At 52.0% G+C, this 22,212-nt stretch overlaps 1 protein-coding gene across 1 annotated transcript in view; it reads right to left on the bottom strand.

Annotated features, from left to right (window-relative positions):
- Window positions 1-9,303, bottom strand: part of QTRT1 (queuine tRNA-ribosyltransferase catalytic subunit 1) — a 12,858-nt gene extending 3,555 nt beyond the window's left edge. Inside the window, exons 1-5 of the mRNA XM_032169684.2 lie at window positions 9,031-9,303; window positions 8,716-8,784; window positions 8,479-8,617; window positions 3,356-3,434; window positions 3,121-3,236 (exon numbers count right to left, since the gene is read on the bottom strand). Coding sequence (XP_032025575.1) covers window positions 3,121-3,236; window positions 3,356-3,434; window positions 8,479-8,617; window positions 8,716-8,784; window positions 9,031-9,273 — 646 coding nt within the window. The 5' untranslated portion in view covers window positions 9,274-9,303. The remainder of the gene's footprint in view (window positions 1-3,120; window positions 3,237-3,355; window positions 3,435-8,478; window positions 8,618-8,715; window positions 8,785-9,030) is intronic.
- Window positions 9,304-22,212: the final 12,909 nt, after the last annotated feature.

The following is a 22,212-nucleotide window of genomic DNA, read 5'->3' as shown; positions in this document are numbered from 1 at the left end:
CATGTTGGGCAGGCTGGTCTCGAACTCCTGACCTCAGGTAATCTGCCCACTTCGGCCTCCCAAAGTGCCAGGATTACAGGCGTGAGCCACCACGCCCGGCCAAAGTAAAATTTAAAAAATAAAAATAGGCTGGGCACGTGGCTCACGCCTGTAATCCCAGCACTTTGGGAGGCCAAGGCAGGTGGATCACGAGGTCAGGAGTTCGAGACCAGCCTGGCTAACATGGTGAAACCCCATCCCTACTAAAAATACAAAAATTGGCCGGTTGTGGTGGCTGGTGCCTGGTGCCTGTAATCCCAGCTACTCAGGAGGCTGAAGGAGGAGAATCGCTTGAAACCAGAAGGCAGGGGTTGCAGTGAGCCAAGATGGTGCCACTGCACTCCAGCCTGGACAACAAGAGCAAAACTCTGTCTCAAAAAATAAAATAAAAATAAAAATATATGAAGACTTATAACAACTGGGATAAAAAATGAGAGATCTAAGTTAGCCATGAAATGAGTTGCAAATTTTTCAGGGCATTCTAAGTTTTTTCTCTTTTCTTTTCTTCTTCTTTTTTTTTTTTTTGATACAGGGTCTCACTGTGTTACCCAAACTGCAGTACAGTGATGTCATCATAGCTCACTGCAGCCACCAACCTCTGGGCTCAAGTGATCCTACCACCTCAGCCTCACAGGCACGCACTCCCATGCTTGTGTGCTGATTTTCTTTTTTTCTTTTCTTTTTGAGACGGATTCTTGCTCTGTCACCCAGGCTGGAGTGCAATGGTGTGATCTCAGCTCACTGTAACCTCCACCTCCCAGGTTCAAGTGATTCTCCTTCCTCAGCCTCCCGAGTAGCTAAGATTACAGGTGCCCACCACCATGTCTGGCTAATTTTTTTTTTTTTTTTTTTGAGATGGAGTCTCACTTTGTTGCCCAGGCTGGAGTGCAGTGGCACGATCTCGGCTTACTGCAAGCTCCGTCTCCCAGATTCACGCCATTCTCCTGCCTCAGCCTCCCAAGTAGCTGGGACTACAGGCGCCTGCCACCACGCTCAGCTAATTTTTTCTATTTTTTAGTAGAGATGGGGTTTCACCGTGTTAGCCAGGATGGTCTCGATCTCCTGACCTCATGATTCACCCGCCTCAGCCTCCCAAAGTGCTGGGATTACAGGCGCGAGCCACCACGCCCGGCCTAATTTTTGTATTTTTAGTAGAAACGGGGTTTCACCATGTTGGCCAGGCTGGTCTCAAACTCCTGACCTTGTGATCTTCCCGCCTTGGCCTCACAAAGTACTGGGATTACAGGCGTGAGCCAGTGTGCCTGGCCCAGTTCTCTTTTTTTAGAGATGGGATCTCACTATGTCACCCAGACTGGTCTCAAACTCCTGGCCTCAAGCAATCCTCTTGCCTTGGCCTCCTAAAGTGCTGGGATTCAGGTGTGAGCTATGGCACCCAGCCAATATTCTGGATTTTAGACTTTCGCTCTGAGGACCTGGATGACACAGAAGGGGCTGCAGAATTGTACTATTGTTCAACTTGCCTGAAACAAGAGGAAATTGAGGCTTCCAGAGCTTAAACCACTAGTCCAAGGCCACATATGCCAAAGGCTGGATTCAAACCTGGGTCTGGCCTCCAAGCCCAGGCTTACTTGTACCCCAGCTGCCCAGTTCAACCCGAAGAGGCCATGCCATCAAGAATGCAGGTGTTGGCCAGGCGCGGTGGCTCATGCCTGTAATCCCAGCACTCCGGGAGGCCAAGGTGGGTGGATCATGAGGTCAGGAGTTCGAGACCAGCCTAGCCAACATGGTGAAACCCTGTCCCTACTAAAAATACAAAAATTAGCCAGGCATCGTGGTGCATGCCTGTAATCTCAGCTACTCAGGAGGCTGAGGCAGGAGAATCACTTGAAACCGGAAGGCGGAGGTTGCAGTGACCTGAGATCACGCCACTGCACTCCAGCCTGGGCAACAAGAGTGAAACTCGGTCTCAAAAAAAAAAAGAAAAAGAAAAGGAATGCAGGCGTTGTCTGGGGCCAGGTTTTGAAGGTAATGTGAGCAGTGGTACCAACTGGACAGAGGGTGTTTACATGCAGATTCCTAGGCCCTCCCTAGCTCCAACTCTGGTCGGATCATGGGAAGGGGAGCTGCATTTTACCAGGACTTTCAGTAGTTTGTGCTGGGGCAGGTAAGCCTCAGAGCACTTTGAGAAATGCCCCTTAGGGCGGTGCTTGTCAAACTGCAGGTGGTTGAGAAATGACTTCGATGATGTACAGGTTGTTGTTGTTGTTTTTAAATGAAAGAGAAAAGAAAACACCAGAAAGCATTGCATGTAAAAAGGTAATGCATGGCTGGACACACCGGCGTGCACCTATATTCCAAGCACTTTGGAAAGCTGAGGCAGGATTGCTTGATCCCAGGAGTTTGAGGCTGCTGTGAGCTTTGACCTAGCCACTGCACTCCAGGAGGAGCAACCAAGTAAGACCATGTCTCAAAACTAAATAAATAGGCCGGGCGCGGTGGCTCACGCCTGTAATCCCAGCACTTTGGCAGGCCGAGGCAGGCGGATCACAAGGTCAGGAGTTTGAAACCAGCCTGGCCAAAATGGTGAAACCCTGTCTCTACTAAAAATATAAAAATTAGCCGGGCGTGGTGGTGGGTGCCTGTAGTCCCAGCTACTCAGGAGGCTGAGGCAGGAGAATAGATTGAACCCGGGAGGCGAGGTTGCAGGGAGGCAGAGGTTGCAGTGAGCTGAGATCGCGCCACAGCACTCCAGCCTGGGCGACAGTGCAAGACTCCATCCCCCCCCACCAAAAAAAGTAAAATAAACAAATAGGCTAGGCGCGGTGGCTCATGACTATAATCCCAGCACTTTGGGAGGCCGAGGCAGGTGGATCACCTGAGACTCTGTCTCAAAAAAAAAACAAAAACAAACAAACAAAAAAACTAGAAGACCATTCACTACTGGAATCATGGCCATTCTCTCAATACATTCTACTGCACGTGGCCCGAGAGCCTTTGCTTCGGCTATTTTTTCTGCGCAGTGCCCTTCCACCCATTAGCAATCCAGTCCCACCATACGCCAGGCCCATGTGGGGACCTCCGCGATGGCCAAGCCCTGGGCTTGCCAGCGCACGGCTCTACCTTCAAGGCAGGTGGCCCGGAGATCTGCATCCAGCCCACCCTGGATAATGGCGAAGAGGTTCTGCTTGTCCGGCCGCTGATGGGCTGCAATGCACCGGTCCAGCCAGCGGATTGACCTGCAACAGGGCCCCAGTCACAAGCCCCAGGGGCCTGGTGAGGGGGTAGGAGACAAGGCTACAGGGACCAGGATCCCCTCCCACCACGTATCCCACACATGCATACGGCATGTACACACCTGTACATGGCCTCCTCCACACGTGGCCCAGTCACAGTACTGCTAACCACGTCGTCCAGCTGCATGATGATGTCTGAACCTGATGGTGAGATGGGGGCAACATCACTGGGAAAGCCCGCGGTGCTTGGGGAAAGCCTCCTGTCACATGGGGACAAGTTGGACTTCCCCAAGAGCATTCCCCCATCCCCCGGCTTGCTAACTCCCACGTGACTTTCCCAGTCTGTTTATACAGCAGCCAGAAGGAGCTTTACAGAATGTGCCTTTGATCCTGCCTCTCCCCAGCTTAAAATTCTATCCTGTTACACAAAATAAAATCCTAAAATATACAAAGGCATTCCTTGCTATGTGGCGTGCCATAGCAAGACCGGGAAACCAAACTTCCATCAGCAGGGCTCTGCTGGCCGGGCGCGGTGACTATGCCTGTAATCCCAGCACTTGGGGACGCCGAGGCGGGCAGGTCATCTGAGGTCAGGAGTTCAAGACCAGCCTCGCCAACATGGTGAAACCCCATCTCTCCTAAAAACAGAAAAATTAGCCAGGTGTGATGGCACGTGCCTGTAGTTTCAGCTGCTTGGAAGGCAGAGACAGGAGAATAGCTTGAATCTGGGAGACAGAGGTAGCAGTGAGCCAAGATTGTGTCACTGCACTCCAGCCTGGATGACAGAGCAAGGCTGTGTTTAAAAAAAAAAAAAAAAAAAAAGTTTAAAAAAAAAAAAAAAAGCTGGGCACAGTGGCTCACGCTTGTCATCCCAGCTCTTTGGAAGGCCAACCCAGGTGGATCATTTGAGGTCAGGAGTTCAAGACCAGCCTGGCCAAGGTGGTGAAACCCCATCTCTACTAAAAATACAAAAATTAGCCGGGCCTGGTGGTATATTCCTGTAATCCTAGCTACTCGAGAGGCTGAGGCAGGAGAATCGCTTGAACCTGGGAGACGGAGGTTGCGGTGAGCTGAGATCGCACTACTGCACTCCAGCCAGGGCGACAGAGTGAGACGCCGTCTCAAAAAAAAAAAAAAAAAAAAAAAAAGCTAAGATTATAGGCATGAGCCACTGTGCACAGCATAGTGGTTTAGTGGCATAAAATGAAACCTGATGACCTATAATCCAAACACTTTGGAAGGCCCAGGCGGAAGGATCACTTGAGCCCAGGAGTTGGAGACCAGCCTGGGCAACACAGAGAGACCCCATCTCCTATTAAGAAAATAAATAGATGGAAAAAAATTAAAATGAAAAAGAACAGGCCACAGCTGGGCACAGTGGCTCATGCCTGTAATCCTAGCACTTTGGGAGGCTGAGGCAGGCGGATCATGAGGTCAGGAGATCAAGAACATCCTGGCTAACACAGTGAAATCCCGTCTCTACTAAAAATATAAAAAATTAGCCGGGCATGGTGGTGGGCACCTGTAGTCCCAGCTACTCGGGAGCTGAGGCAGGAGAATGGTGTGAACCCAGGAGGTGGAGCTTGCAGTGAGCTGAGATCGCACCACTGCACTACAGCCTAAGTGACAGAGCGAGACTCTGTCTCAAAAAAAAAAAAAAAGAACAGGCCAGGCCTGGTGGCTCACGCCTGTAATCCCAGCACTTTGGGAGGCCAAGGCAGGCCAATCACTAGAGATCCGGAGTTCGAGACCACCCTGGCCAACATGGTGAAACCCTGTCTCTACAACAAATACAAAAATTAGCCCGGCATGGTGGAATGCACCTGAAGTCCCAGCTACTTGGGAGGCTGAGGCAGGAGAATCACTTGAACCCAGGAAGCAAAGGTTGCAGTGAGCCAAGATCACATCACAGTACTCTAGCCTGGGTGACAGAGTGAGATTCTGTCTCAGAAAAGAAAAAAAGGGGCAGGCGCAGTGACTCGTGCCTGTAATCCCAGCACTTTGGGAAGCTGAGATGGGTGGATCACCTTAGGTCAGGAGTTTGAGACCAGCCTGGCCAACATGGTGAAACCCCGTCTCTACTAAAAATATAAAAACTAACTGGGTATGCTGGTGGGCACCTGTAATCCCAGCTACTTGGGAGGCTGCGGCAGGAGAAGTGCTTGAACCCAGAAGACAGAGGTTGCAGTGAGCCGACACAGTGCCACTGCACTCCAGCCTTGGTCAAAGAGTGAGACTCCTTCTCAAAAAAGAAAAAAAAAAAAAAAGACGAAAAAATAAATGGGGCTGGGTGCGGTGGCTCACGCCTGTAATCCCAGCCCTCTGGGAGGCTGAGGCAGGTGGATCACCTGAGGTCAGGAGTTCGACACCAGCCTGACCAACAAGGTGAAATCCTGTCTCTAGTAAACATACAAAAATCAGCCAGGCGTGGTGGCAGGCACCTGTAGTCCCAGCTGCTGGGGAGGCTGAGGCAGGAGAATAGCTTAAACCCGGGCAGCAGAGGTTGCAGTGAGCCAAGATCGAGCCACTGCACTCCAGCCTAGGTGACAGAGCGAGACTCCATCTCAAAAAAAAAAAAAATTATGACATTCATTAAATAACTAGAACTTTAGCTGGGCATGGTGGCTCACACCTGTAATCCCAGCACTTTGGGAGGCTGAGGCAGGTGGATCACCTGAGGTCGGGAGTTCAAGACCAGCCTGGCCAACATGGAGAAACCACGTCTCTACTAAAAATACAAAATTAGCCGGGCATGGTGGCGCATGCCTGTCATCCCAGCTACTCGGGAGGCTGAGGCAGGAGAATCGCTTGAACCCAGGAGGCAGATGTTGCTGTGAGCCGAGATTGCGCCACTGCACTCCAGCCTGGACAACAAGAGCGAAACTTGGTTTAAAAAAAAAAAAAAAAAGAGGCCAGGCGCGGTGGCTCACACCTGTAATCCCAGCACTTTGGGAGGCCAAGGCGGGCAGATCATGAGGTCAGGAGATCGAGACCATCCTGGCGAACACGGTGAAACCCAGTCTCTAGTAAAAATACAAAAAAATTAGCCAGGCGTGGTGGCGGGCGCCTGTAGTCCCAGCTACTCTGGAGGCTGAGGCAGGAGAATGGCCTGAACCCCAGGAGGCGGAGCTTGCAGTGAGCCGAGATCACGCCACTGCACTTCAGCCTGGGTGACTAAGCAAGACTCTGTCTCCAAAAAAAAAAAAAAAAACACATGGGGGCAGGCACAGTGGCTCATGCTTGTAACATGAGCACTTTGAGTGGTCAAGGCAAAGGACTGTTTGTAGCCAGGAGTTCAAGACCAGCCCAGGTAATGTAGTGAGACCCTCATCTCTACAAAAAACTTTTGGCCAGGCATGGTGGCTGACGCCTGTAATCCCAGCACCTTGGGAGGCCAAGGTGGGCAGATCGCTTGAGGTCAGGAGTTCGAGACCAGCCTGGCCAACATGGCAAAACCCTGTCTCTACTAAAAATACAAAAAACTAGCTGTGCGTGGTGGCGTGCACCTGTAATCCCAGCTACTTGGGAGGCCGAGGCAGGAGAATTGCTTGAGGCCAGGAGGCAGAGGTTGTAGTGACTTGAGATTGTGCCACTGTACTCTAGCCTGAGTGACTGAGACTCTGTCTCAAAATGATACATAAAAATAAACAAACATTAAAAAATAAACTTACAGGTCGGGCACAGTGGCTCACGCCTGTAATCCCAGCACTTTGGGGGACCAGGATGGGCAGATCACTTGAGGTCAGGAGTTCGTAACCAGCCTGGCCAACATGGTGAAACCCCATCTCTACTGAAAATACAAAAATTAGCTGGATGTGGTAGCGGGCACCTGTAATCCCAGCTACTCGGGAGGCTAAGGCAGGTGAATTGCTTGAACCAGGAGGCAGCTGTTGCAGTGAGTCATGATCGCGCCTAGGCCTCCCAAAGTGCTGGGATTACAGGCGTGGCCACCGCACCCAGCCCGGGGCTTCTTTTCCTATAAGGGCTTTTGTTATAGGGGCTTCAGCCATGAATCTAAGAAGAAAAAATATTTCTTCCTCCCTACAGCATCAATCGATTAGAATGATGAGGGGAAGAGGGGTGTTGACCCTGTGTTGCCATGGTTCTTTACAAGGTTGAGAAAATGTTAAACCTCTTTATCAAGAAATGGGGATATTGGGCCAGGCATGGTGGCTCATGCCTGTAATTCCAGCACTTTGGGAGGCTGAAGCAGGTGGATCACAAGGTCAGGAGTTTGAGACCAGCCTTGCCAACATAGTGAAACCTGTCTCTACAAAAAATACAAAAATTAGCTGGGCATGGTGGCAATCAGTTGTAATCCCAGCTACTCAGTAGGCTAAGGCAGGAGAATCACTTGAACCCGGGAGGTGGGGGTGCAGTGAGTGGATATCACACCATTGCACTCCAGCCTGGGTGACTCTGTCTCAAAAAAAAAAAAAAAAAAAAAAAAATGCCAGGCATGGTGGCTCATGCCTGTAATCCCAGCACTTTGAGAGGCAGAGGCAGGAGGATCACCTGAGCTCAGGAGTTGAAGACTAGCCTAACCAACATGGAGAAACCTTGTCTCTACTAAAAATACAAAATTAGCCAGGTGTGGTGGCGCACACCTGTAATCCCAGCTACTCGGGAGGCTGAGTCAGGAGAATCACTTGAACCCGAGAGACAGAGGTTGCGGTGAGCCAAGATCGCACCATTGCACTCTAGCCTGGGCAACAAGAGCAAAACTCCGTCTCAAAAAAAAAAAAAAAAGAAGGATATTGAGGATATGGGAGGAGCCTAAGGCCTCCCAAATCCTCTTGTTGCCACCATTATTTCAACAGGTATTTGTCCAATTAATTTTTTATTTTTTATTTTTTTTTTGGTAGAGATCGGGTCTCCCTGTATTGCACAAGCTGGTCTCCAACTCCCGGCCTCAAGTGATCTTCCAGCCTCAGTTTCCCAAATTGCTGGGATTACAGGCATGAGCTTCCACGTCCAGTCTTAATTTGCTAATGAGAAAAACTGCAATAATAATATTTAAGCTACTACATGGCTGGGATGGAGATTTACTGACATCATCTCATATGTACTTGTCAACAATTCTACCAAAGACCTGCTACTATTTACCACCGCTTTGAGTTGGTTCAACTGAATTTCAGCGAGGAGTGACCTGCTCAAAGCCACACAACACCTAAAGAACAGACCCTGTGTAACCTTCACCCCCTGACAGACAGGGTAAGGGGGCGGCTCCCCAGGGTCCTCTCACCCAGCGCATTCTGGATCTGCACGGATTTCTCCGGGCTCAGCAGGGTCTCATTGCCGTCGTAGGGGGAGCGGAAGCGGACGCCCTCTTCCGTCACCTCGGACAGAGACACCAGCGACACCATCTGGAAACCGCCGCTGTCCTAAGGGAAACCCCACCGCAAAGCTGTCAGGGGGTGGAGATGGGGGACCCCTCACTCCAGAGAAGCGCCGTAGGACGCCGGCTCTCTCCTCAGCTCACCGTTAGCAGATTATGAGGCCAATTCATGAAGCCGTGGAGACCGTTGGCTTTCTGGATCAGCTCGGGTCCCTAGGTTGATGGAAGAAAGTGTCAGGTTAGGGGTGACCGCGTCCCTGGGGGTCCTTCTTGGGAGAGAGATCTGGCTAGCTTTAGTCCCTGCTGCTCTTTCATGCCCAGTACAAGGCCTGGTCATTGGGGGCCCTCAATACGGCTGGTCGATTGACTTTGGGAGGAGTGTCCGGGCCTGGAAGACGCTCCATGGCTCCCCACGCCTCGCCGCCTCGCCGCCTCCCCGCGCGGGCAGAGCCCACTCACCGGCCTTAGACCCAGATGGTAGGTATTGCCCAGGCAGATGCGGCAACCCAGAGCGTCCAGCTGTTCGGTCGTGATGCCCTTCATGGTGGCCTGCGTGCCCACTGGCATGAACACAGGAGTGGCCACTGTCCCATGTGGCAGCCGCAGTTCGCCTGCCCGGGCCCTGGAGCGGCTGCATTCGGCCACCAGTCGCATGATCCGTGGGGCCGACTCCAGGGAAGCCTGGGTGGCCGCTCCCGCCATCTTGACTGTCGGAACCACGTGGGCCGTACCACACAGTGGGCCGCGCCATATTGGCTACTGTCACGTGACCGCGCGACCTGTTCTGGAGCCCGGGAAAGCGTCGGGGGACCATGGCAACGGATTTGAACCCCTGGTCCTGGCTGGGGGCCCATTTAACTCCTACCCGCAACACGCTAAAGCGAAGAATCAAAATTGAACTGGGAACGAATCCCATCCCTAGCACTTTCGAGCTACAGTCAGAGACTCTCTTAGCCATAATTTTCTCTTGCATAAAATGTGGCGAATTACAGCATCTCGGCATAAAGACGTTGTAAAGATGAATAAAGGGCCGGGCGTGGTGGCTCACGCCTGTAATCCCAGCACTTTGGGAGGCCGAGGCGGGAGGATCACGAGGTCATGGGATTGAGACCATCCTGGCTAACATAGTGAAACCCCGTCTCTACTAAAAATACAAAAAATTAGCCGGACGTGGTGGCGGGCGCCTGTAGTCCCAGCTACTCCGGAGGCTGAGGCAGGAGAATGGCATGAACCCGGGAGTCGGAGCTTGCAGTGAGCGGAGACCACGCCACTGCACTCCAGCCTGGGCGATAGAGGGAGACACGGTCTCAAAAAAAAAAAAAAAAAAAAAAGATTGAATAAGGATGATGTACAGATCTTCACACAGTGCTTGGCCCAGGCTGCAGTGAGCTATTGGTGGCGCTTTTGTTGCATCTTGTTCATCGCTTTGTACCAAGAGATCAGTACAGGACCTAGCACATAGTAAGTGCTCAGTTAGCATTAGTTTATTCAATAAAAGAAGGAGGCTGGGTGCAGTGGCTCACGCCTATAATCCCATCAATTTGGGAGGCCAAGGCGGTAAATCAATTGAGCCCAGGGGTTCGAGACCAGCCTGGGCAAAATAATGAGACTTCGTCTCTACGAACGAAACAAAAAATTTAGCCGGGCGTGCTGGCGCCCTCTGTAGTCCCAGCTACTTGGGAGGCTGAAGCGAGACGATCACTTGAACCCAGGAGACAGAGGCTGCAGTGAGCTGTGATCAAGCCAGTGCACTATACAGCCTGGGCGACACAGTGAGACCTCTTCTCAAAAAATATAAAAATTAAATAAGGAATCCCAGATTTATAGAAGAGGATAAGGCTCAGAACCTGGCCACAATTATTCCTTCATTCATTCAGCGTATACCTATATATACATACCAGGCTAGCGCCAGACTCCATGCAGCAAGGAGAGGAAGGGTCACAGATTTATTGAGTGCTGGTTGTGTTCCATTTATAATAATAATAAATAAAGCCAGGCACAGTGGTTTTCTCCAGTAATCCCAGCATTTTGGGAGGCTCAGGAGGGTGGGTCATTTAAGGCGAGGAGTTTGAGACCAGCCTGGGCAACATAACCAGATCCCGTCTCTACAAAAGTAACAAAATACTAGACCAGTGTAGCGATGCGAGCCTGTAGTCCCAGCTACTTGAGAGGCTGAGACAGGAAGATCACTTAGGCCTGGAAGGTTTGAGGCTCATGAGGCTGCAGGGAGCTGTAATCTTGCCACTGCACTCCAGCCTGGGCGACAGAGTGAGACCTTGTCTCAAAAACAAAACAAAACAAAACATAATATATAACTATATAACCCCCGGCACGTGCAGTGGCTCAAACCTGTATTCCCAGCACTTGGAGAGGCCAAGGCAGGAAGTTCACTTAAGGCCAGGAGATTGAGACCAGCTTGAGTAATATAGCAAGACCCCGTCCGTAGAAAAAATTAAAAAATTGGCTGGGGGCGGTGGCTCACGCCTGTAACCCCAGCACTTTGGGAGGCCGAGGCGGGTGGATCATGAGGTCAGGAGTTCGAGACCAGCCTGGCCAATATGGTGAAACCCCTGTCTCTACTAAAAAAATACAAAAATTAGCCAGGCGTGGGAGTGCGCGCCTGGAGTCCCAGCTACTCGGGAGGCTGAGGCAGAAGAATCGCTTGAACCCGGGAGGCGGAGGTTGAGCCGCGATCGCGCCACTGCACTCCAGCCTGGGCGACAAAGCGAGACTTCATCTCAAAAAACAAAAACAAAAACAAAAACAAAACAAAACAAAAACATTAACACAGTGTAGTGGCACGCCCCTGTAGTCGCAGCTACTCAAGAAGCTGAGGCTGAAGAGTTGGAGGCTGCAGTGAGCTATGACCGGGCTACTGTACACCAGGCTGGGCAACAGAGTGAGGCCCAAGCCCTAAAAAAAAGATAATAATAATATACAATATTATATAGTAATTGTTATCATTACAACTGGATCTGATATCTGTCCTGGCCAGCAGAGAGCGCTATTGTCCCAGAAGATGTCCTTTCAATTGTCTTAAACTGAGCTACTCTGGCCAAGAGGGTGTCTAAGGGAGCCTCAAGCCTCCTATCCTGTCAGAAAGGCTAAGGATGCCAGTTGCCCAGATGGTGGGGCATCCTAGGTAAGGCCACAGCTGGAAAACCCACCTGGAAAACACCCCTGCCTACCAGCAAGCCAACCTCAGGGCCTTTGCACCTGCCTTTGTCTACAACACTCATCCTTTCTTTTCTTTTTCTTTTCTTTTCTTTTTTTTTTTTGAGACAGAGTCTCACTCTGTTGCCCAGGCTGGAGTGTAGTGGCACAGTCTCAGCTCACTGCAACCTCTGCCTCCCAGGTTCAAGCGATTGTCCTACGTCAGCCTCCCAAGCAACTGGGATTACAGGTGCCTGCCGCCACACCCGGCTAATTTTTTTTTTTTTTTTTGAGACGGAGTCTTGCTCTGCCGCCCAGGCTGGAGTGCAGCGGCACAATCTCTGCTCACTGAAAGCTCCGCCTCCCAGGTCCACGCCATTCTCCTGCCTCAGCCTCCTGAGTAGCTGGGATTACAGGCATTCACCACCACGCCTGGCTAATTTTTTTGTATTTTTAGTAGAGACGGGGTTTCTCCATATTGGCCAGTCTGGTCTTGAACTCCTGACCTCAGGTGATCTGCCCACCTTGGCCTCCCAAAGTGCTGGGATTACAGGTGTGAGCCACCACGTCCGGCTAATTTTTGTTTTTAGTACAGATGAGGTTTCACCATGATGGCCAGGCTGGTCTCAAATTCCTGACCTCAAGCGATCCACCCATCTAGGCCTCCCAAAGTGCTGGGATACAGGTGTGAGCCACCGTGCCCAGCTAATATTTCTATTTTTCAAAATGTTTACCAGGCGAGGTGGCTCACGCCTGTAATTCCAGCACTTTGGGAGGCCAAGGTGGGTGGATCATATGAGCCCAGGAGTTAGAGACCAGCCTGGGCAACATGGAAAAAAAAAAAAAAAGTTAAAAAATTACCCATAATTCCAGCTACTTGGGAGACTGAAGCAGGAGGATTGCCACAGCGCCTGGCCAATATATTTTTAAATCTGCTTCTTGCCAAGCTTTCTATGTTATTCTGATGCCCACTCAAGTTTCAGAACCACTGTTTTTCACTCTTGGCTGCACACAGAATTACCTGTGGAGTTTTTAACTATCTCTATGCCCAGACAACTTAAACTAAAATCTATGGTGAGTAGCTTATGTACTTTGGGACGATGAAGTAGGAAGATTGCTTGAGGCAAGAAATTAGAGTCGCCCAGGCTAGAGTGCAATGGCGCGATCTCGGCTCACTGCAACCTCCACCTCCTGGGTTCAAGCAATTCTCCTGCCTCAGCCTCCTAAAGTAGCTGGGATTACAGGCGCCCACCACCACACCCAGCTAATTTTTTGTATTTTTAGTAGAGACAGGGTTTTGCAATGTTGGCCAGGTTGGTCTCCAACTCCTGACCTCAGGTGATCCACCTGCCTCAGTCTCCTAAAGTGCTGGGATCACAGGCGTAATCCACTGCACCTGGCCGATCATCTTTTAAAAAAAATAAATCTATGGGGATGAGACTCAGTCATCAATTTTCTTTTGTTTTTTTGTTTTAAGCCTCAAAGAATTTCTGTATGCAGCCAATGTTGCCTCTCAGTGGTTTAGGTTCCAAAAACAGCATTTCATTATTATTATTATTTTTTTTTTTTTTTTTTTTTTTTTGAGACGGAGTCTCGCTCTGTCACCCAGGCTGGAGTGCAGTGGTGCGATCTCGGCTCACTGCAAGCTCCGCCTCCCGGGTTCACGCCATTCTCCTGCCTCAGCCTCTCCGAGTAGCTGGGACTACAGGCGCCCGCCACCACGCCCGGCTAATTTTTTGTATTTTTAGTAGAGACGGGGTTTCACCGTGGTCTCGATCTCCTGACCTCGTGATCCGCCCGCCTCGGCCTCCCAAAGTGCTGGGATTACAAGCGTGAGCCACCGCGCCCGGCCAGCATTTCATTATTTTATCCAATGCGAGTCTCTTTCCTTTCTGGGTGACCTTGTCTTGGAGCTCTGACCTGCTTGCAGTTCTTGGTTGTCCAAAGCTTCTGGAATGTTGGAGGGACTCCTCTGCATTTTAGAATGCAATCACCATGATCGGATGGATGGCTGATTGGATTAAGGGTTGCCTGGATTTGCTGTTCTGAAGCTAGTATAGCCCCTTCTTTTCTTGGCCACCTAATATCTGACCCCCCTCATATGCCCCTGCATTGAGAGAATGTCATGTCTTTTAAGGCTAAGCCTGCCTTTCCATAGAAGTTATAATTGACAGTTACTTTCCCAGCCTGCCCTGCAGCCAATCTGCACAAGGCTCAGGTTCTGACATTCACAATTTGGATCAAAAGCCAGTGGTGGTGGCCGGGCTCGGTGGCTAACACTTGTAATCCCAGCACTTTGGGAAGCTGAGGCGGGCGGATCACCTGAGGTTGGGAGTTTAAGACCAGCCTGGCCAACATGGAGAAACCTCATATCTACTAAAAATACAAAATTAGCCGGGCGTGGTGGCATATACCTATAATCCCAGCTACTAAGGAGACTGAGGAAGGAGAATCGCTTGAACCTGGGAGACAGAGGTTGCGGTGATCCAAGATCGTGCCATTGCACTCCAGCCTGGGCAAGAAGAGTGAAACTCCGTCTCAAAAAAAAAAAAAAAAAAAAAGCCAGTGGTAAGGAGAAACAGGCCCTTGGGCTGGAAAACACTGGGGACAGGAGTTGGAGGCAGCTACATCCATGCTACAGAGATTCATGAAAATAAGACAGTTTATGTCAAAACTGAAGCTACACCCAGGAAATTTATAGGTGATTGCACATCTGGTGTCTAGCCACAGTAATCCTTGTAGCATCAACTACAGTCTCTGTACTTAGTCATTGTGACATCAGGCTATGTGTGGGGTTGGCGTTGGGGTACCGCCACTGGCTGTGTAGCCCCTGATGCTGGTTCTCTGCCCCTCCTGGGGATCACTGTGCCACCTGACATTCTTTATTACACACTTTTCAAGCATAGACAAACGTACAGAGAATTGCATAGTTATCACCTTGTAACCAATGACCCAGCTTCAACAATTATCAAAAGAGGCTTAATCCACCCACTTAAACAAATATATTCTAGTCTGGATGCAGTGGCTCACGCCTATAATTCCAGCACTTTGGGAGGCTGAGGCAGGTAGATCGCTTGAGCCCAGGAGATGGAGACCAGCCTGGACAACACGGCGAAAGCCCCGTCTGTACTAAAAATACAAAAATCATACGGGCGCAGTGCTGCACACCTGTAGTCCCAGCTACTCGGGAGGCTGAGGCAGGGGGATAGCTTGAGCCCGGGAGGTGGAGGCTGCAGTGAGCTATGATCACACCACTGCACTCCGGCCTGGGCGACAGAGCAAGACCCTGTCTCGGAAAAACTAAAAATAAAATTATATACACACATACATATATAGAGAGGTCAATGTGTTCAGTAGGACAGGATAGTCAGGGCTGGGCTCACTGAGAAGGTGGGATTTGAGCCTGAAAGGAGGATGGAGGAGTCATGCCGAATCGGAGAGAGCATTCCAGGCCTCGTGAACAGTTAAGAACAAAGGCCTGGAGGTGGGAATGTGTCTAGATTGTCTGCCGTGAGCGCGGAGGTCAGTGTGGCTGGAGGTGAGCGGATGAGGGTGTGGAGGTGACGGCATGAAATCGTGGAAAGCCGGCCGGGCGCAGTGGCTCACGCCTGTAATCCCAGCACTTTGGGAGGCCGAGGCGGGCTGATCACGAGGTCAGGAGATCGAGACCATCCTGGCCAACACAGTGAAACCCCGTCTCTACTAAAAATACAAAAAATTAGCCGGGCATTGTGGTGGGCGCCTGTAGTCCCAGGTACTCAAGCAGGAGAATGGCTTGAATCCGGCAGGCGGAGCTTGCAGTGAGCCGAGATTGCGCCACTGCACTCCAGCCTGGGCGACAGAGCGAGACTCCATCTCAAAAAAAAAAAAAAAAAAGAAATCGTGGAAAGCCTTGGACTTTCCTCCGAGCTGGATGGGACGGTAGGGCTTTCTCAGCCAACGTGGAAGGAAGTGGGCTCTACCTATCACCAAGAGATAAACTGGGGATAGGGCGCAACGGAGGCTTAGTGGTCCCTGCTTTAGGGTGTTGGCATCGCCCACTTAGGAGAGCTGGGGGCGCCGTGAGCCTGCCGCTAGAGGTGGCGCTTGGTGTGCGGCTTCAGCACAGTGGACAGCGCCGTACGCGTTGCCTGGAGACCAGGAAAGCGGCCGCTCAGGGGGCGGAGCCTGCGCAAGCGCCCTATGAGGAGCGGCGCGCTCCACGCAGTGGCACACTGTGTGGGGGCGGGGCCTGCGAGTCCGGCCAATTAGAAGAGTTTGTTGCCGGGCGTGGTGGCGCTTGCCGGTAATCCCAGCTACTCAGGAGGCTGAGGCGGGAGAATTGTTTGAACTAGGCAGTCGGAGGTTGCAGTGAGTGAGCGGAGATCGCGCCACTGCACTCCAGCCTGGGCGACAGTGAGACCCCGTCTCCAAAAAAATAAAAAGCCAAAAAAAAAAAAAAAGATTGTTGACAACCCCAGGACGAAGAGAGTTTATACACAGGGCGGGGTCTGCGAAATCCCATCTGGAGTTGGAGCTTGTTGATTGCGCAAAGGGAGGAAGGAAGGGGCGGTGGGCACCTGGAGCCTAGAGACCGGCGGGAAGTTTGGAAGCGGTGGTTTGCAGCGGCTAGGCCTGGGGCAGTTTCCGCCCTCTTCACATGGAGGCTTGCGCAGCATCCCAGGGTCGTGACCGGGGATGTCAGATCCCGAAACTTGCCTTCTCTGGGATCGCCCGCGAATGCTCAGGGGAGCCCCCAAACAGGGGACTATATGGTTGGGCTTAGGGAGCGGGTGCTGAGGTCCTGGGTCCAGGATACGGACTTCTGAGCACTGACTGAGGAATACAGAACGTTCAGGAGAGTTAGGGGTTTTGCTGAAATAAGGGTCCTTGGAGTCCTGAGTTCGGGTGGTCGTCTCGGTAGCCTGGAGGATTTCTCCAGTTTATTCATCGGACGTGTGGGGACTGTCCCTCTGTGACATTGCCACCCACCTACTGCCCTGTTGCCAAGCAAGATGACCTTAGGCGCCAGATCTTTTGAGAAGACAAAAGCACTGGCCCAAGACCTGGGAGGTCATGGACTTCTTGGCTACTCCGTGGAGAGAATGCTGGTCTCCTTGAGAATGAGAAGGACGGGCCCCTTTTCTTTGACATATGGTTTTTAACCCTCTTGAGTCTGCGAACTCTTCCTTTATCAAGACCAGTGGACTCAGCCGCAAAAATCACTGTAAACCTCAGCTCTGATGTTCCAGAATCAAGCCTCTTGTCGTCTCCAGGGCCCCCATTCTCACCTCTCTCATACACCTACTCAGCTAAGCAACCAAAAGAACTGTACTGAGGCGCGGTGGCTCACAACGGTTAATTCCAACAGTTTGTGAGGCCGAAGAAAGGATGGCTTGAGGCCAGGAATTGGACACCAACCTGAGACCCTGCCTCTACGAAGAAAAACAAACATTAGCCAGGCAGTGTGACCTGTAGTCCTAGATATCTACTCAGGAGGATGAGTGAGCCATGATGGCACCACTGCACACCAGACCGAGACCCTGTCTAAAAAATAGTTTCAGCTGGGCGCGGTGGCTCACGCCTGCAATCCCAGCACTTTGGTAGGCTGAGGCAGGCGAATCACAAGGTCAGTTCAAGACCAGCCTGGCCAACATGGTGAAACCCCGTCTCTACTAAAAATCCAAAAATTAGCCAGACATAATGGCGGGCGCCTGTAATCTCAGCTACTCGGATGGATGAGGCAGGAGAATAGCTTGAACGCGGGATGCAGATTGCAGTGGGCCGAGATCACTCCACTGCACTCCAGCTTGGGCAACAGAGCGAGAGACTGTCTCAAAAACAAAACAAAACAAAAACCTGTAGGCCAGGCGCCGTGTGGCTCACGCCTGTAATCCAGGCACTTTGGGAGGCCGAGGCGGGCGGGTCACAAGGTCAGGAGTTTGAGACCAGCCTGGCCAGCACCGCGAAACCCCATCTCTACTAAAAATACAAAAAATTGGCCAGGCGCGGTGGCTCACTCCTGTAATCCCAGCACTTTGGGAGGCCGAGGCGGGCGGATCACCAGGTCAGGAGATCGAGACCATCCTGGCTAACACGTGAAACCCCGTCTCTACTAAAAATACAGAACATTAGCCGGGCGTGGTGGCGGGCACCTGTAATCCCAGCTAATTGGGAGGCTGAGGCAAGAGAACGGCGTGAACCCAGGAGACGGAGCTTGCAGTGAGCGGATATCACGCCACTGCACTCCAGTCTGGGTGACAGAGTGAGACTGTCTCAAAAAAAAAAAAAAGCCGGACATGGCGCGCACCTGTAATCCCAGCTACTAGGGAGGTTGAGTCAGGACAATCACTTGAACCCAGGAAGCGGCGGTTGCAGTAAGCAGAGATCGCGCCACTGCACTCCAGCCTGGGTGATAGGGCAAGACTCTGTCTCAATCGAAAGTTAGCTGGGCATGGTGGCGCACACCTGTAGCTACCGCTTCTCAGAAGGCTGAGGCAGGAGAATCGCTTGAACCTGGGAGGCAGAGGTTGCAGTGAGCCGAGATCGCTCCACTGCACTCCAGCCTGGCGACTGAGCAAGACTCCACCTTACAGCCAGGTGTGGCCGGGCACGGTGGCTCACACTTGTAATCCCAGCACTTTGGGAGGCTGAGGCGGGCGGATCACGAGGTCAGGAGATCGAGATCACGGTGAAACCCCGTCTCTACTAAAAATAAAAAAAAAAATTAGCCGGGCGTGGTGGCGGGCGCCTGTAGTCCCAGCTACTTGGAGAGGCTGAGGCAAGAGAATGGCGTGAACCTGGGAGGCGGAGCTTGCAGTGAGCCCAGATCGCGCCACTGCACTCCAGCCTGGGTGACAGAGCAAGACTCCGTCTCAAAAAAAAAAAAAAAAAAAGCCAGGTGTGGTGGCTCACACCGGTCATCCCAGCACTTTGGGAGGCCGAGGCAGGTGGATCACCTGAGGCCGGGAGTTCGAGACCAGCCTAACATGGAGAAAACTTGTCTCTACTAAAAATACAAAATTAGCCAGGCGTGGTGGCATATGCCTGTAATCCCAGCTACTCAGGAGGCTAAGACAGGAGACTCGCTTGAACCCGGGAGCTGGAGGTTGTGGTTAGCAGAGATCGCGCCATTGCACTCCAGCCTAGGCAACAGGAGCGAAACTCCGTCTCTAAATAAGTAAAATAAATAAATACTCTTGGGAAGCCTGAATGGGCCTGAAGTCTTCCCAGGTCAGAATCCATCCATGGCTCCCCACTGTCCTTAGAAAGAAGGCAAGAACTCCTGTGCCTGGCACTCCACTTGGGGGCCCTCAAGATCCCACTGACCTCCAGCCTCATTTCCCAGCATTCATTTGTTTTGCATCCACAATGCTCTACCCACCTGACTTCAGCTTCCTGAAGCCCATCCTCATCCCCCACCTGAATTTTTGCTCAAGCTATTCCCTCTGCCTGGCCTCTCCTTCCCTTCCTAACAGTCTTGGGTCCAACTCACCCATCCTTTCTCACCTGGGGAAAGCCTTGACAGGCACTCCCTGTCCCACTGTGACACAGCCCTCGTTGTGCCTGGAAGCTCCATGTGGGTTGGGAGCAGGTTCACCACTGCGTTTCCACCAACCAGCACCAGACTTGACATGTAATCACCACCCAATAATAAACATGACAGCAAGGCACAGTGGCACTGCCTGTCATACCAGCCACTATAGGGAAGCTGAGCTGCTTAAGGCCAGGAGTTCAAGACCAGGCTGGGCGACCCACCTCTACAAGAAAATTAGTCAGTCATGGAGGCACAGCCCTGTAGTCCCAGCTACTCCAGAGGCTGTGGCAGGAGGATCGTTTGAGCTCTCAGGGGTTCAAGACTGCAGTGAGCTACGATGATACCACTGCACTTCAGCTTGGATGACAGGACAACATCCTGTCTCTCTTAAAAAATGGACGAACGCATGTTGAGTGAATGAAACAATGAACACATGAAGTCTCCATTTATTCCGGGATGGGTTAGAGTGAGCCTCTGAGGCTGCCATCGGGCTCGCTGAGTTGTTGCCCAACATTGTATCCAGCGGTCTCAGGCCCGCGCAGTGCACAGCCAGCATGGGGCTCACACGTGCAGATGGAATCCAGAAGCTCCCACCTATGCTGCAAAGGCCAGGCCTAGGGGTCCGGGTACATGCAGTGAGTCCTCAGGGCAGGGCCAGCCCTGCTGACTACACAAGCAAGGCTGGTGGTGAGACAAGGGGTGTATGTTTCCCTGCCAAGACAAAGGGCAACACACAGGTGGGTGGCGACCCTCAAGGCTGACGGCATCCCTGCCCAGAGTGACAACCAGGGCCTACTAGCTCTACTAAATTCAGTGTGGCGGAAATCCTGGATGTGCCCCTTGTTATGGCTCAAAGGCCTCCTTTCATCCTAGTTCATCAAGCCCCAACACTCCCTCCCTGGGATCAGTACCAATCCCCTGCAAGGCCCTGCCCCTCCCCCCAACTTCATCCCAGTCAACCACACACATCCAATCATGTAGTCTGTTGCCCTTCTTTCCTTCCTGGGGCATCCTGAGCCCTCTGGGGTGGCATGTGCCCAGTTCCCGCTCACGGACCTCCATGGCCCATCCACCAAGCACCCAATTGTATCAACTCGCCATGTAAGGGTGTGGACCCCTTCCCCGCTCATGGATGCTCCTGGTGGCCTCCATTGAACATGTAGGACACCGTCCACCCAAAGCTTATTAGTCAAGGTGTCTCATTTCACAAGCCAGCTGTTGCCCAGCTCTTGCTGAGCCCGTTTGTAGGCCCTCCTGCAGATCGGCTACCTGCGTTTGGAAGGCAACTAGCCTGGAAGGCCACTGTCAGTGCTCAAGCTGATAGCCACATATTCCTGAACCCAGTGTCGTCCTGTTGCAGCTGGAATACTGTCTCAGGCCAGCGGCATGACGGCATCATCAGCACTGGTGAGGCCCGTGAGCGGAGTGAGGGCTCCAAGGGTGCTGTGCTCAGGAGCTGTTCTCTCCAGACACGTGCCTGCTGTGCTGCAGATCTGCAGCAGGGCGGACATCCATCCCTCGTGGTGGGTCTGCATTCAGAAACTTGAACGTGGTGGTGGTCACTGATTGGAAAACTGTAAGGAAAGTCCTGTGTTGAGAATGCAGGCGCCTGCCCAGAGTTTGGAGGTATTTAGCAGGTGGGGCCAGGAAGCGTCCCTCTCCATGGGTGTTGCAGGCTGGTATTCTCTCCTTAAACACAAGGTCTGCTGATCTCACAGGAGTCTCTTCTTGTCCCAACCCCTTAATGTGTCCAGGAGAGGAGACAGGACATGAACACATCCCATCAAAATCGGGGGTAGGACCCATCCATCCTCATCCCTCCACTGTGTGCGATGCTGGGATCTCGGGGTACTCCAGGCCACCTCTTCTCCCAGCCTTTCCTGGGAAGGGCCACTTGGTATCTGGGACCTCCTTTGCTCTAACACAAATGAGAATTCCTCAAAAGTTTTCTAGCACACAACTTGTTCTTTTCTCTTTCACCTCTCCAAGAAAGTAAAAAATGGTCCTCGCTTTTCCCAGTGGCCATGGTTACCCAAGCACAGGAGGCCAAGGCCTGGGGCTCAGGCCAGCAGGGCAGGATCTCTGTAGATGTGTGGTCCCAGGCTTGGCCAGTACAGAGTTTCCCGGATTGCCGACAGATGCTGGGGAAAGACAATCCCAGCACTGCCCTGAAACCAGAGCTCCTCCTCCCTCCCCAGGCAGGGTGGAGCTGAGAAGGGCTGCTGTAGCGTGGGGTCTCCACCTCCACACGTCTGATATTTTGATAGGGCAGGTCCGTGCTATGGGCCACTGTTCTGGGCAGCATGGTATGCTTGACAGCATCCTTGGCGTCTATCCACTAGATCCCAGAGCACCCGCAACTAGCTGTGACAACATCCTCCAAACATTGCAAAATTTCCCCTGGGAGGCGAGATTGCCTCAGATGGGAGAATCACGCTCTAGGGAAATCTGCTGGTGTGAGAACCCCAACTCCCCACTCCATTGAGCCTCCAGATGGCAAGCAGGCTGCAGCTCCAGCACAGACACGAAGCTTCCTCCAGCCACTGACAGTCCATGGCTGGGGTTACCAGGCCTCACCTGCCCTTTCTTTTGTAACTCGGTTATGTGTTCCACCACAGGCACGCCCCCTACAGAGGACATCACTGGTGTACTTAGAACTACACCAGAATCAGGGAGCAGAAAAAGCCTGCCTATTTTGTGATGGGTTCCCCAAGACCAGAACGGGCACCGTAAGCCCCTCTGTAGACGGTGGGAGCCTGGAGCCTGGGGGGACACTGGGTCTACACAGCCCAGGGGACCAGGAAAAAGCCTTCGCTGAGCATGAGTAAAATGTCTACAAGCCTGGAACTGGACCCTCTCTAAGGACGAGGGACCATCCTGATGGCCCACCCTGCTTTCCCAAGAGCAGGAATAGAGTGGGGAAACCTGCCCATTGCACTGCTGGTGGGTCAGACACCCAGGCCTAAGACGGG

Source organism: Hylobates moloch, unplaced genomic scaffold (assembly GCF_009828535.3).
Source record: "Hylobates moloch isolate HMO894 unplaced genomic scaffold, HMol_V3 SCAFFOLD_12, whole genome shotgun sequence".
NCBI lineage: Eukaryota > Metazoa > Chordata > Mammalia > Primates > Hylobatidae > Hylobates > Hylobates moloch.
The sequence above is the reverse complement of the archived record's forward strand: the minus strand, read 5'-3'. Positions and strand labels throughout refer to the sequence as shown.